General features: G+C 49.5%; 4 protein-coding genes across 4 annotated transcripts; 1 reads left to right on the top strand and 3 right to left on the bottom strand.

Moving 5' to 3' along the window:
• Positions 1 to 512: 512 nt before the first annotated feature.
• BC939DRAFT_474432 (uncharacterized protein) lies at positions 513 to 2,138 on the bottom strand (the record flags this gene model as incomplete). Its single annotated transcript, XM_051558419.1, is given in 5 exon segments — positions 513 to 677; positions 688 to 724; positions 1,102 to 1,481; positions 1,712 to 1,954; positions 2,037 to 2,138. The coding sequence occupies 5 exon segments, from the start codon at positions 2,136 to 2,138 to the stop codon at positions 513 to 515; spliced, it is 927 nt and encodes a 308-aa protein (XP_051415260.1).
• Positions 2,139 to 2,330: 192 nt separating this feature from the next.
• Positions 2,331 to 2,813, bottom strand: BC939DRAFT_500358 (uncharacterized protein; the record flags this gene model as incomplete). Its single annotated transcript, XM_051560038.1, has 1 exon — positions 2,331 to 2,813. One exon carries the CDS (start codon positions 2,811 to 2,813, stop codon positions 2,331 to 2,333), a length of 483 nt encoding a protein of 160 aa, XP_051415259.1.
• Positions 2,814 to 5,061: 2,248 nt separating this feature from the next.
• BC939DRAFT_474431 (uncharacterized protein) lies at positions 5,062 to 12,076 on the top strand (the record flags this gene model as incomplete). The annotated part of the gene is made up of 6 exons (XM_051558418.1): positions 5,062 to 5,339; positions 5,530 to 6,049; positions 6,142 to 6,856; positions 6,939 to 7,964; positions 8,072 to 11,711; positions 11,812 to 12,076. The coding sequence occupies 6 exons, from the start codon at positions 5,062 to 5,064 to the stop codon at positions 12,074 to 12,076; spliced, it is 6,444 nt and encodes a 2,147-aa protein (XP_051415258.1).
• On the bottom strand, positions 11,955 to 13,832 carry BC939DRAFT_37546 (Alpha/Beta hydrolase protein). Its single transcript, XM_051551682.1, has 6 exons — positions 13,487 to 13,832; positions 13,232 to 13,372; positions 13,033 to 13,124; positions 12,888 to 12,942; positions 12,611 to 12,766; positions 11,955 to 12,494 (listed from the first exon to the last, which is right to left on the bottom strand). The coding sequence occupies exons 1-6, from the start codon at positions 13,625 to 13,627 to the stop codon at positions 12,195 to 12,197; spliced, it is 885 nt and encodes a 294-aa protein (XP_051415257.1). The 5' UTR covers positions 13,628 to 13,832; the 3' UTR covers positions 11,955 to 12,194.
• Positions 13,833 to 13,916: the final 84 nt, after the last annotated feature.

Raw genomic sequence — 13,916 nt, 5'->3', positions numbered from 1 at the left:
TCAGCACATCACTTATTGGCCTCCATCTATTCCTGAAGGACAATCGTGGTGGTCGAGCGTACATTTCCCACAGCGTACTCAGCAGAGTGGGGAAAGGGAGAGTAGTACAGTAGATGATATGAAGTCGGATATAAAACTGGAGTGGAGAGTGTTTGAGAAGCGGCGGGAGAACAAAAGAGAAAGAAATTGCGAATGAAGGGAGAAAGGACTGTAGACACAGTAGCTGTGAACGCATGGCGAGAGAGAGGGCAAGAAGCGCGATCATGCTCTCATGCAAGCACTTGTGGAGCACTAGAAGAAGGTGGCGAAGGCAAACCCGCAAGATGCCCTTCACCCTAACTTACCCCGCCTGGGCTCTTCTTGACTTGGATCCCCAGATTTATCAAATATCCCATTATACTGTGAGGTTTGAGCTGGCGCTGAATACAAAACAGTATAGGCTGCATAATCCTCGTCTCGTTACTTTACTAAAAGCGATCTATATTTATCTAGTTTCTGCTTGTAGGCAAGCATCACAATCCTTCGATGCTCACATCGGGCACCTTTCCCTCCAGGGTCGCTAGCAGCGACCAGAGTGCCTTTGGATTGGTGGACTCGGCTAGTTTCATGCCCTCAAGGCGTAACGTCTTCAATGGTGCGACTGAGTTCTTGTTGCCTGGAACTTTGTCGACTAGTATCTAGGGTTACCTCCAGGGAACGTTGGCTCCTTTGAAGCTCAATGTTTCTAGAGTAGAAAAGTCGATAGAGTTGATCATAAGCGCCCAATCTTCTGGTGGAGGGTGTTATGATGGATTTGGATCTCTTTTAGAATCCTTGATGTAATGAGCCGAGTTGCATGCTCCTGGTGCAATGCCGAGATCATATCAGCTACCCATCCGATGCAACGTTGTGTAAGCTCTGACGTGTTTGAACAGGTTGATCCGAATATATTGAGTACAGGGAAGAAGCGCCTTGAAGAGTACGTTATAAGTGTCTCAGACATTCCTGAGTCAATCGAGATGCTGCGGACAGCCAGGGCACCCTGCCCTTTGCTTATTTAGAAAATATCACTGCAAATTGAAATAAAATCCAAGGTCCAGCTGAGGTCCTGTTGCTTAACACCTTGAATGGCCGATGACCCAGCGCATGCGCTGAAGGCCTTCAAGTGTCAGTGATGCTCGAAGCAGCATCAGGGACGTGAATCGTGGTCTCTTGCCCCCATCTTCGTTTTCAACAGGCCGACAAGATCGTCGCTGAACGCTCCGTTCGTCTCCATTTGTTTGATGGAATAGCCCGTATTTATTAGGCGCTTTCCAGAGATAGCTAGGCCTGACCACAGGAAGAACTGCTCGCATCGCGATATCGGTCGGTATGGTAGGTGCACCAGAACAATCAGGAAAATTGGTCTTTATGTTGACAATGTCCAAGTGCTTGAAGCCCTTGTCTTCGAATACCTCCAGCCCGAGCGATGCGCTTGGTCCGCCCTTTGGATAACGGTGTGTCTTGTCGATGTAATCAAGTCAATGATGGTGTCTACTTGCTTGGGATGGCATCCACTGTGGATATCCGAAAGACTTGAGCTCTGGCGTATAATATTCACCAGCTCACTTTTCCTTGACTTCCCTGGGGTATGTATAATATATGGCCTGGTAAAGTTGCGATGATCAAGGAACTTCCTGTTGTCGGGCGAGAGAACTTCAAGGCGGGTAATTATCATCTTGGCGGAGACGACCTTGCCTTTGGAAGAGCCGATGGCTATGGTACGTTCCTTGCAATTCAATGTCATCTTCTTGAGCCGCAGGAAAAGGCCGATCTTGGCCTTTATGAAGTTCAGCAAGAGATATCGATCGTCGGATCTCAGGTTCAATTTGTTGACCGAGGTGCAATACTTGAGGAAAATCCTGAATTCCGATTTAGCGCTTTTCTTCTCTGAGGAGAGTGCAGAGTCGATGATGAGTGCTTCGAGCAGAGGGACCTTGATCTCTGATGAGCAACCAAAACTCCCCCATTTTCTTGAGTATCAGCCGCTTGGTCCGCCCATTAGCTATGAGCTTCACAATAGGATCAAATCCGCAGCCATTGTTGTAGACATCATGCAGGGGTTCCTTGAAGAGACTTCCGTCCAAGGTCAAACGAATGATACTCATTCGGTTAACCATAGCTACGAAAGATCGTAGGTCGTATAAAGTCACGCTTCATGCCATGGCGGTTTCCAGTCCCTGGATACCTCTCGTTTGGATCATCGCCTCATAAAACTGCTTCACAATGGCCTGAGATGAAATAGTGATCATGACTCTTCCATGCACCATGAATGAACCGCCGCCGCTGAACCCTACGACGTCCCTTAGCCTCTACTGTAGCAACTCTGAATAGTTGAACCTATGGTCAGAACAATCCCATTTGACGTGTCCCTCTACGACGATCCACTCGAGGTTATTAAGAGCGCTGCTATTGTCATGGACCCCTAAGTATGACTTCAGCTGCCTTAAATAGTGGCCTTGCAAGGGCTCCAGCTTCCCAAGACTGGCGATGCCGGTGTTGGTATCAACCCCACCATGCGAGGCGCCCGCTGACTGTTCTATCGCTGTGATTGCGTTGTCCACCAATGTTGCCATTCCCTGTCCCTTTTTCTCGAGGATCTTCTGAATATGCTCAACGTGATCGGCGACCGGGGCTGCCATAAAAACGTACTTAATTATCTTCAGTACATTTGCGACGTAGGGTCCGTATTCGTAGAAGAATTCCATAGGCCGCTCCATGTTGTATTCCTCATGCTTCGCAAGGTGTATGTGGCAACCGCACTCTCGCAAGAAGCACAATCGGAACTGATCCATGATCGGGCTGGTGATTTTATCCCCAATGCTTTTCGTTTGGGTAGAACCACAAAAAGCCGAAGTATCGGGTACTCGTGAGGCTCGTAGCTTTATGTTAAACCCTGTGTCGCTAGCTTTGAGAGGTCCTCCTGGTGGTCGCTAACTTGCAGCAGCCGACCCCATACCTGCTAGGAGTAGCGAATGGACACGGCTTCAGAGGCGTCCTACGGACTATGCTTGCGGACAAGGGATCAGAGATACGAAAGTCGATCTGCTCCTGGGCAGCAAGCAGGGGACTGACTGCAGCCGTAGAGGGCTCTTCATGTTTGGTACATTGTCGGGACCAGCTGGGACGGCTCCATGGATACTAATGCTGGTCCGGGCGGTTATGGTTGATCCAGCACGCTTGATTCCATGGCACAAGTAGAATTGGTGGTTTGCACGAAACTTGTAGCCGGATGATGCGAGCTTCTTGGCACCAATGATGTCCCTTGCTCTGCGTTCTTCAAGGTCGCGTAAAATTCAACACCTGGGCGATACTTAATTCTCTTGGATTAAGACTAGTAGCAAAGCCGTGAACAGATGGTACACATTTTTGCCGATCTGCGCTTTTTTTCCATTCCTTCTTGAACTTACTATTTCATTTTGGCATCTCGTGTACATAACACAACCTCAATACAGACCATGATGTGATGCGCATCCTTAAATACAAGTCGGATATCGCTCCATAGAATGATCCACTCGTTAGCTAGCCTGTTGAAGCGAGCAGGAATGCCACTGATTTCGGCGTGCGACTGAGCAAGGTCCTGACCGCCTAGGTCTACGATTCTGAGAATCTACGATGGGACTGCCTCCCCGGGATGTTCACCAAATGAGTGCTGTGGTAAACGATATAAGAAGAGTGCGAGGCTTCATTATCATTGTATCCATATGGCCATAGGCGAACTGGGTAATTGCTTCTTGTTTGTTTCTGAACCACTTACTACTTATGGTTCTCATCTTTCTCGGACAGTACAGCTGCCGGTCATTCGCAGCGTACAGGACGTTGTCGTAGAGCTTCTCGATATCTTCCCATATGAGGACCGACTCTCCAGTCTTGTCAATATTAGTTAAAGCTTTGAGGATTTTGGACTCGGGCCGCGAGCCCAAGGATGAACAGGGTTGAAACCATCGAAAGTGCTGGTTTTCTGTGTCGGAGACCGTTATGTATCGTTACAGCCAGCGGAGTGGAAGCGCTGAGACAAAGGAGTTATAATACGGAAGTAGTCGAGAGGGAAGGGTGGGAAGGAAGAAAGGGGGACGAACTCTGTCCACGGCGGGCACTGGGGAAGTGAGGGCGAGAGCATCGCTATCTGTTTGTTGTTGTCGCGATCATTGCACGGCTTTTTGGTGCGGCGAAGATGACTGGACCAAGAAGGGGGATGACGCTCCCCTGGATCGAGGGAGGTGTTATAGGACTTGAAGGGCGTATCTGGGGACTCGACTATGATGCCTGGGGGTACCATGCTAAGAGTTGAGTTAGTAACACGTTTGCTTAATGTTTTTTCGCGCACGTTTGCAGCTACTTCTCGGTATCATTTTTGTGAGCGAGGAATCAATCAATCACATCTACAACAACACAGGGACGCATTGGGCCACGCGTTAGTATGTAGGTCTATCGAACGAACCAGATCTGGGAACATGATAGCTTGCATTCAATGAAGACGGAGATCACCCCATGCTTATGTGAATCGTCATCGTAGTCGAAGGATTGGATTGTGGGCTTTTGGGAACCTTTGTAAAGACAGATCTACGCGTAAAAAGATCGGCCGGGGGTTAGGAGTGCGCGGCAAATCGTGGAATCAAGAAATTAGTGCTCCTATTTTGGCGTGCGTGTTACAATGCGCACTAAGGTCTACGGACCTTTAGTGTTCCCCGCCAAGGAGATACTCCCGCAGGTGGCTTAGTCTCGTGCATTTCGCAACATACGTCCGCTGCGTCTGCTGTCTCCACGGCCAAGCGCTGTCTTTTTGTCGAACTCCCTCTCAGACACATTCACACGCAAACAGGGCATCCTTCTCATCCTCTTCCTTTCGTCTCATTTCACGTCCGCTTCCAGTTCTCTTCTTTTCTGTTTCCCCTCTCTTCCTTCCTTCCTTCCTTCCTTCCTCCTTCCATTCAGCAACGCCCTGTCGACATTTTCTTTTTTTAGACCTTCACTGCACACGGACACACTCATAGACAATCGAGTCGCTGACAAATAGAGAGGAAAAGAGGGTGTCTACTGTACATGGACTCTCCGCTGCGCGCCTACCTGCGGGATGCACCCCGCAGGTTCAACTACGACCTCAAGGACGAAGCCCAGCGCGAAATCACCTCGGAGCTCTATGCGTCGCTCTGGGACAACAACGACGAGTACCTCCACAACTACTTCCCACACTTTGTCGAGGCAAGACAGAACGGCGTCACAGTCTTGACTGACAACGGCGATGACGAGTACTCACCTTCGGCTAGAGGACAGGCCTGTGGGCACACTTTCAAGATGGGTGAAGGCGTGTTTCGTTGCAGGTAAACAAACAAAACTAAGCAGGCTTGCAACTTTGCTCTTTGCCAATACTCGATATTCACCTGTCTCGGTGACCCTTTGGGTCTGAGCATTGGACTCGATGGCTCACGATAATTACATTACGCGTATGGATGGACTCTTTAACCATGGCTCTATTTTTTCTCTGTTTCCATACATTAATGTTTGATAAAGAACATGTGCGTTAGACGAGACCTGCGTCTTTTGTCTGCGGTGCTTCCACGGCACAAACCACGAGGGCCACGACACTTCGTTCTCCGTCAATGCTGGTGGCGGAGGCTGCTGCGACTGCGGAGACTCGGAGGCATGGAAGGTTGATCTAGATTGCATCTATCACTCTGCGAAAAACATTCCTCCCAACGAAAACGACCCCAAGAACCTGGACTATCCACCCGAAGTCGTGGCCTCGATTCGCAAAACCATTGCCACTGTCCTCGACTTTATTATCGACACCATGACCACCTCCCCCGAGAACATGAACGGCACCCGTGTCAGCACGGAGCAGATCCAGCGCGATGCCGTCGATGCAGGCAACATTGCAGGAGAAACAACCGATTTGGACAGCATGGAATTCGTATGCATCCTCTGGAACGATGAGGACCACTCCTTCACGACCGTCATCAATCGAGTCTCGGAAACAACCAATATGTCATCCAACTACGCGAGAAAAATTGCAGAGACAGTTGATACTCAGGTATGACAGGAAGGGGTATTTTGCAGTATTCTTAAGGACAAATCCAGATCAATGTCTTAAATGCGACTGACATATTCTTCCTATTCCTCCAGGGACGTGCGATTGTAGAGAGGTCCAGCGATATACCAAGGCTCATGGAGATTGCCAGTAGTCTGGCCGATATTGGACTGGTCGTTAGCATCCGATCTGCAAGAGAAACGTTCAAGGAACAGCTGTGCGATGTCTGTATTTCGTTCCTTAAGTCCCTCGCATACGTCAAAGGAGGAGCTGTCTCACAAAAACAGTCGTTGACGATCCGTGAAATCATTTGCGAAGAGTTGTGCAGTGAATGGCGTCGGAAACTGAACAAGAACAACACAATGCACCAACAGGACACTGTTGTAGAAATGGAGGATGACTTTATTGACATTGTCGGCATCAATCCAGAGGATGAGACGCGACCGAGCATGGCGCAGGAACTGGATGTCGACGGGGACATGGATCTCTCTAGCTCACATCATGATGAACCAGCGGGCGATACTGTTGGTCGATCGCATGCTGGATTCGGCCGCGGTAGCGACTCGGTGATGGTTCCTGCTGGGCATGATGAGGACACGTTAATGCTGGAAACATTGGACACAAGCAATGCAGATGTCCACTCCTCCGACCCATTCGCCAAGAGCGCCAGAGCTGGTCCGCCCCATCGCAAGCTGAGGATCGACTGGCTGCTGTTGCTGGACCTCAAGTTCTGGAAGCTGCCACGAGCGAGTTTACGCGAGGTGTACATTGGAACCCTAGTGCTTAGCCCAAAGTACAAAAAGTTCATGGGTAGGTCCATCCTTTCAACGCCAAATCTGATCAATGCTTGTGATCTGATTTTAATTTATTTTTTTTTATTTTTTTTGCATAGCTGTACGATTTGCGTTCAACTATCTAAAAATCGCCAGAGCGTTCCTTGTTGTGGATCGTGAGCCTGAGCTGTCAATCATTTTGTTCTCTGTGCAGCTCTTCACCGTCCCGACGATCGCAGAGATGTTGGCGCGCGAACACAATTTCATCTACATCCTTTGTCAAATCCTCATTTCCTTCTTCCAAGGACCCAACTACAACGGTGGACCGATCAACTGTAATCTGCCGCCCTTTGAGAACCGTCGCTACTTTCACATCTTCCACGATTTCCGGTACATTCTGGCCAACGATGCCGTCAAACAGATTGTCGCCAACCGTCCTGCATATCAGACCCAGATGATCGAATGCCTCAACATGTTCCAAGGAATGCATCCCAACACGCGCTACTCAATCGACCATATCGAATTTGAAGCCAACACCTGGGTGAATGCATTCAATGTAACGCTGCAGCTCTATAAATGCTGCCGACAGTTCTCGGATTGCTTCACATCGAGTCCCATGGTCTTGACGCAGGTGCTTGCACGAACAGTCAAGAAGATTTACGAGTGGTGCGACAAGCATGAAGAGGAGATGGCTGTGAACGAGGACGCACAGCCACCACAGCAGACCGCGCAGACGCACTATATCCAGGACTCAGTCATCATGGAAGCAGGAAGCATGCCTGGCACATTCCAGCCACATCATGCAGGAGCGGTGTCCGCAGCATCAGCATCGGCTCCAGGTCCCTCAACCTCAGCCTCTGCTTGCCGGACTCAGGTGCATACAATCGCCATGCCTACAACGCCTCCATCGACTTTCGAGGTGATTGAGTACAAGGTCTCAGCTCAACCTGTCGCATTCCACCATCCTCTGCACTGGTTTTTGGCGGATCTACTAGAGAATGTCAACTATTTGGACTCAAAGGAGCTGCAAACCGTTGGATTTGAATCCTTCCGCCAGATGATGCTCCAGTTTGTCGGGAACGAGGGTGATTCTGAGGAGAAGCGGATGTTTAAACTGCAGGAGATCTTTGATTATCCATTGCGAGGTAAACAACTCCTTCTCTACCGCATGTTCGATACTCTGTAACGGACAATACCCCCTTCAATGTAACTCTGGTACTAAAAACATATGCATTTCTATCCCTACCGATAGTATGCGTCTTGATGGCGCAGATCAAGGCGAACGTTTGGGTGCGAAACGGATTTGTCATTCGTACACAGGCTCAGTACTACCGCGAAGTTTCGTTGCGCGAAAACACTTACGACTCAGACATTTTCCTGCTTCAGATCGCCATGGTCCTGTTTGAGCCTGAGCATTTCCTTGTTACGGCTCTGGACAGATTCGAGCTCTTGGAATGGTTCTCGGGACAGAGGGAGCACAACACGTACGACTTGTTGCAAATCGTCTTTATGGCCGAGGAACTTTTGACCCTGCTGATCGTCTGCGTCTCCGACCGGGTCAACGCTGCAGGATTCACGGTCGAGCAGGAGATCAGGCGAGAGATTGTTCACGGCCTTTGTTTGAAGCCGATCGCTTATTCGGAACTGACCAAGCGTATTCCTGAACGATTGGCCGAGCACGTCAAATTTGATGACACTCTTAAAGAGCTCGCATCCTATCGCGCGCCGGATGGAATCACCGATTATGGACTGTACGAACTTAAGGATCAGTTCTTTGATGAAGTCGACCCGTATTTTATTCATTTCTCGAGGAACAATAGCGAGGAGGCCGAGGAGATTCTCAAGAGTCGCATTGTCAAGAAGAGCAACAACAAGATCAAGTCACCACAAATCCTGCCCAAGCTGTCCAAGGTTGAGCGCGGTCCATTCCAGAACCTTGGCAACATGATGCATACCAAAGTCATGACTCAGATCCTCTTTTACACCTTCTGGAATGTTAAGGCGGAGCCCAAGATCAAGTCCGATACAATCATCGACCAAGCGGCGTATCTGATGCAGATTGCCATTCTTGATCCTAACAATGACGCGGCACGAAGCCTGGCTGAGGACCTAGCCATCGCTTCTTCCGGCCTCGGCATGGCAGGATTTATGCAACACGCAACATTTGAGAAGTTTCCAGTCATTGTGAACGGAAACGAGAGAATCCGCCTGTCGCTGCTCTCCATCCTCATTCAGCGCGCAGATGATCCCGCCTACAAGAGCATCCAGCCCAAGCTAAACTTCGTGCTTAACAAGTTTGAGGAGCTTGGCTCCACAGAGGCCAAGGCCATCGTTGGCCAGTGGAAGGCGTCCAAGAGCCCATCCGAGAGCGAAGAATCGGGCACAAGTGAAATGGAAGAGGCGGAGCGTAAGAAAAAGGCGAACCAAGAGCGTCAGGCGAGGATCATGGCACAGTTCGCTCAAGCGCAGCAGAGCTTCATGTCACTAAACGAGGATCTCTACGATTCTGATGAGGATGAGGACGTAAAGTCAATGAACGACGAGGAGGAGAACATTGAACTTGGGGCTCAAAAAATTGCAGAAACCACCTGGCACTATCCCACTGGCACCTGCATCGTCTGCCAGGAGGAAATGACACAGTCGAGCGAGTACGGCATGCTGGCGTATGTTCAGCGATCCCATGTCCTTCGACAAACGCCCATGGAGGATCCACAGTTTTTACTGGAGGCGGTCGTATCACCACTCAGCTTGGATGTTTCAGCGACATCCATTCGTCCCTTTGGCATCGCCTCCAACTTTGAGAAACACAACAGCAGCTTTGAAAAGAATGCCAACTCTGATCCCGACTCCTCACAATCCAGCCCAAAGCAGGACAAGGCACCTGGAGTGGGAAGCCATCCATACAAGCCCCAGAAGGTCGCCAGAGGATTTCCAACAACATCTCACAGGGGAGGCCTTTATACGTCGAGCTGTGGGCATCTTATGCACATCAAATGCTTTGAGACCTATGTCCGCTCGTTGCAGCAGCGTCATGAGGCACAGCACAACCGGAACCACCCTGAGGATCCATCTCAGCGTGAATACATGTGTCCATTGTGCAAGTCGCTTGGCAATCTGCTGCTGCCCATCATTTGGAAAGGCAAGAAACAGACTTATCCCGGCGTACTTGTTTCTAACAGTAGCAGCTCCTCTCGAGACTGGCTCAAGAAGGATGCAGTGGACACACTAGTCCAGCTCGCTAAGGACATGAAGGAGTCGTTGATGAAGATTGAATCTGAGCCTGCTCGATTCTCGCGATCCGGCGAAACCCAAGGCATGAGCAGTGGACGGAGGAACAGCCGTACTCAGAGTGTGATTGGTATTGTCCAAGGCTTGATCCGGGGGCCGAATCTCGGGGGACCATTCATTCGAGGCACAAACGGTGTGGGAGTCTTTACGGAGCCTCCTGGATACCAGAACCTCCAAGGAATGTATGGACCGGCTTCGTCTATGGCGGCGCAGATGAGTCAAGTTCAGGATGCCACTGAGCCCGACTTGGTGAAGATCATGTACCTGCGACTAGCTGAGGTCTTCCAGATGAACTTCAGGGATCTTTACCGAACGGAGGAAGAAAGCATGGAGAATCATATGTTCAGCCAGGTGGCCGAAGTGGATGTGATGTGGGAGGCATTCGCCTATACGATTTCCTGCGTTGAGATTACTCAGCGCGGCGTCAATGCAGCAAATGGCACGTCGACTCTGATTGCGGGCATTCAGCAACAAACACTCACGCTTCTCCGTATGATGGCCGACACCATCCTCTCGTATACTTCCCTAATGGTCAACCGGCCTGAGAACCATTTCCGGATGTCACAGATGAGCTCGGAGCGGCTCGCAAAGATTCTGCAGGGGCATCCAGGATTACATTCAACAATGGTTCCACTGTTAGTGCGGAATGAGCCGCTGTTATTGGATGATCCATTCTTTATCTTGACCGAGCTGGCGCTGCACTCTCTCCCTAGAAATGTTGAGCCTGGTCATCTCCTTGAGATACTCCTTATGGTGGAGATTGTCAAGACCGTTGCGGCCTTTGCGGCCACCGATATTGAGCCGCTGCTGGCAGGAGAGGCTCGAATCATGGCCTACACCGAGCACACTCTTCAGCCTTTGAGTCCAGAGGACTCATCCGCATGGGAGTCATTTGTGGTGTATGTGATGAGGAGTCTGGGCATGTCTGAAGCACAGCTTAACCAGTTCACGAACAAGATGCCGGATCGCCTGTTCTTCAAGCTGCTCAAGACCTATGTGCTGCCATTCCTAAGGAAAAGCGCACTGTTGTTTGATGCTCGCTATGGAGTCCTATTCCCGGAGACACAGCCTGCCATGTCGACGGCCGAACCTCTAGACGACGAGTACGCAAGGCTGGCTGCCCTGCTGCATCTGCCAGAACTGCTACCACTGTGCACAAAGTGGATCGAGGACGACCTGCTGAAGAACCTTCTCAGCGCGTGGTGCGAAGATGTGGCAAAATATTCAGGACCAGGCTCCTTCCCTGGATCGGATGCAGGCGAAAGCTCGAGCGTCTCAAGGGGAAACGGGCCAACCTTTGCGCAGAGTTCCAATCAAGAGTTCTCTTCACCGTCATCGTACCCATCAGCGGCAGCGCATGCTCAGTTCATGCGACTTTCGATCGGCTTAAATCACCCTGCGATTTATGAACTCGTTGGGTTGCCCAGACGGCTGGATGCGCTATTCGAGCAGAGCATCAAGTATATTTGTCCCAAGTGTAACACTGTACCACATGATCCAGCGCTCTGTCTTTGCTGCGGGACTATTGTGTGCAGCCAAAGCTTCTGCTGCTTGGAGGGTCTGGACAGCGAGGGTCGCGGTGAATGTAACACGCATGCTCTGACGTAAGTCTGGATAACATGGAGTATGCTATTTACTTGATAATCAATTTGGCCCGCATGTATACTGATCTAGAAATGACTTTTGTTTTACTACATACAATAGCTGTACTGGACCTGTTGGCATCTATCTGCTCATCAAAAAGTGTGTGATCCTTTTGCTGCATGTCAGGAACGGATGTTTTCACCCAGCGCCTTTCCTGGACGAGCACGGAGAGGCCGATCTGGGTCTTCGACGCGGAAGACCCCAGTTCTTAAATCCACTGCGATATGATGATCTCCGGCGGCTTTGGTTGACCCATGGCATCCCGATCCATGTTGCTCGCAAGATTGAACAATCGTACGACATAGGCGGATGGCGTACGTTGTAAATCATTTCAATAAAATTAAAGATACTTCATTTTTTATGAAGGGAAAAGACAATGCTGCTGCGCCCACGTAAACTTGATTCTATCTGCTGTCGTGGGTGCACAGATCCTGCAGAGATATCTACTTTTCCCCCATGATGCAGTCCAGAAAGGATTTGATGGCTTCAAAATATCCAGGTTTCAAGCAGGTGTCGTTATGGGTCCCTTGTGGAAATTCGCGCCAGACGACTTCTCCAGTGGTATCTAAGAGTCGACGGAGCTCCTGCATATGCCCGGGGGGGATAAGCTCGTCCTTCTGCCCTGAAAGAAATAGGACCGGCAGCCTTGTGATCTGCTTAACCATTTGCTCCGAGTTCCAGATCTGATGGCAGAGAAATGAGACTTTACTGATCATTGGCAGGACGTGAGGAATCACTTTTGGCTAAAGGATAGCCCATCCAGTTATTGAAAGTATCGAGATAACAAAATAAAAGCATGAGTGTCAGCATTAGAGAAGGAATTGGCAGAATTTCATGCTTGAAAGATGCCGTTTCGTACCAGGCTCAAAAAGGTATTTTCAATGATCAATCCTGAGAAGTCATCTTCATTCCTGGCCACGATGTCGATTGAAACGGCACCTCCAATCGACTGTCCATACGCAATCAGCTTTGTTTCCGAGAGTACTGGATGCCTCTTGATGTAGTCCAGCGCCGTCTAAATAGCCAGCACGGGATACAAAATAAAAAAAAAAAGATGGCGCATCATGTATGAACGGCCTATTTCCATAGCACAATTTGAGTGTTTGCTCAAGGACATAGTCGGTTTCTCTCTTTACCTGAGCATCAATCCTGAGGCCTTTCTCTGATGGACTGCCCTCACTCAGCCCATATCTATGAGCACGATATATGAAAATATCCAGGTCAATATAACTGCTCAAAAAAGAACAGACAAAGATTGCGAGTGAAAGAAGGTGTACTCACCCGCGATAAGATAACATGAAGATATTGCATCCAAATTGCCTATAAAACACATCCGCAATTGAAAGTCGATGCCCCATGTTTCCTGCGTTGGCCTATCAGCCAGGAGAATAACGAAAAGAATCTCATTAGTCCAAGGCCTCAGAACGAACCCTTATTTTACACCAAATAAATCAAAGATCGGTGCATCCACCTCACGTACGTGAAGATAGAGAATCGTGGGTCGTCTGCGCGCAACGAGATCGTCAGGTTGCTTGATCAGATAAGCGCGGACCTTGACCTTGTCCGGCGTCACCAAAGTCAAATCTTCGAACGGCATGTCATACTGCGACGGCTTCGCGACCTATATTCCAATCAACAACATCGATCCTCAATCAACATTTACAAATAAAAAATAAAGAGAAAATTGGCGGCAACAAGAGTCTAGTCCAATGTACATGCATATTTGGCCGAATACCTGTGTCCTGGAACCTTCAGGAAAGTTGGCAGGGTAGATGATCTCGCATTGGAAATGGTATAGAAGTGCTCCTCCGCTTAGGATCGCGACCGCTGCTGCTGCTAACGAGTACGATAGATACCAAGGAAGATACGAGGACATTTCTTTCGTTTGTCGTTTTCTTGGGGTATATATCAACCACGACGCGATAAAGAGGCTCAGTGAGCGGGTCTGCTTGGGATGGTGAAAGGAAGTGGGAATGGTTCAGAAGGTCGCTATGCAGGGATGGGCAGGGAATGAAGGAATGAATCGACAGGATGCTGATGCGATTGCGGGGACAAGAAAGAAGGCAATGGGCACAGGTGCGGAGAAGGAAATAGCGCGGCAACAATGGTTGGTTCGCAATGCAAATAATACACTAAACCTCCCACTGTAAGAACGTTTACACCCT

Source organism: Gamsiella multidivaricata (assembly GCF_025024155.1).
Source record: "Gamsiella multidivaricata strain RSA 2152 chromosome Unknown BC939scaffold_12, whole genome shotgun sequence".
Classification (NCBI taxonomy): Eukaryota; Fungi; Mortierellomycota; class Mortierellomycetes; order Mortierellales; family Mortierellaceae; genus Gamsiella; species Gamsiella multidivaricata.
The sequence above is the reverse complement of the archived record's forward strand: the minus strand, read 5'-3'. Positions and strand labels throughout refer to the sequence as shown.

Bases quoted from the DNA above. Each gene is read 5' to 3' on its own strand.
- BC939DRAFT_37546 (XM_051551682.1), bottom strand. From the start codon at position 13,627: ATGTCCTCGTATCTTCCTTGGTATCTATCGTACTCGTTAGCAGCAGCA. The intron at 13,373-13,486 runs GTATTCGGCCAA...ATTGGAATATAG, and splicing joins CTGAAGGTTCCAGGACACAG to GTCGCGAAGCCGTCGCAGTA. The intron at 12,767-12,887 runs GTAAAGAGAGAA...CTGGCTATTTAG, and splicing joins GCCTCAGGATTGATGCTCAG to ACGGCGCTGGACTACATCAA.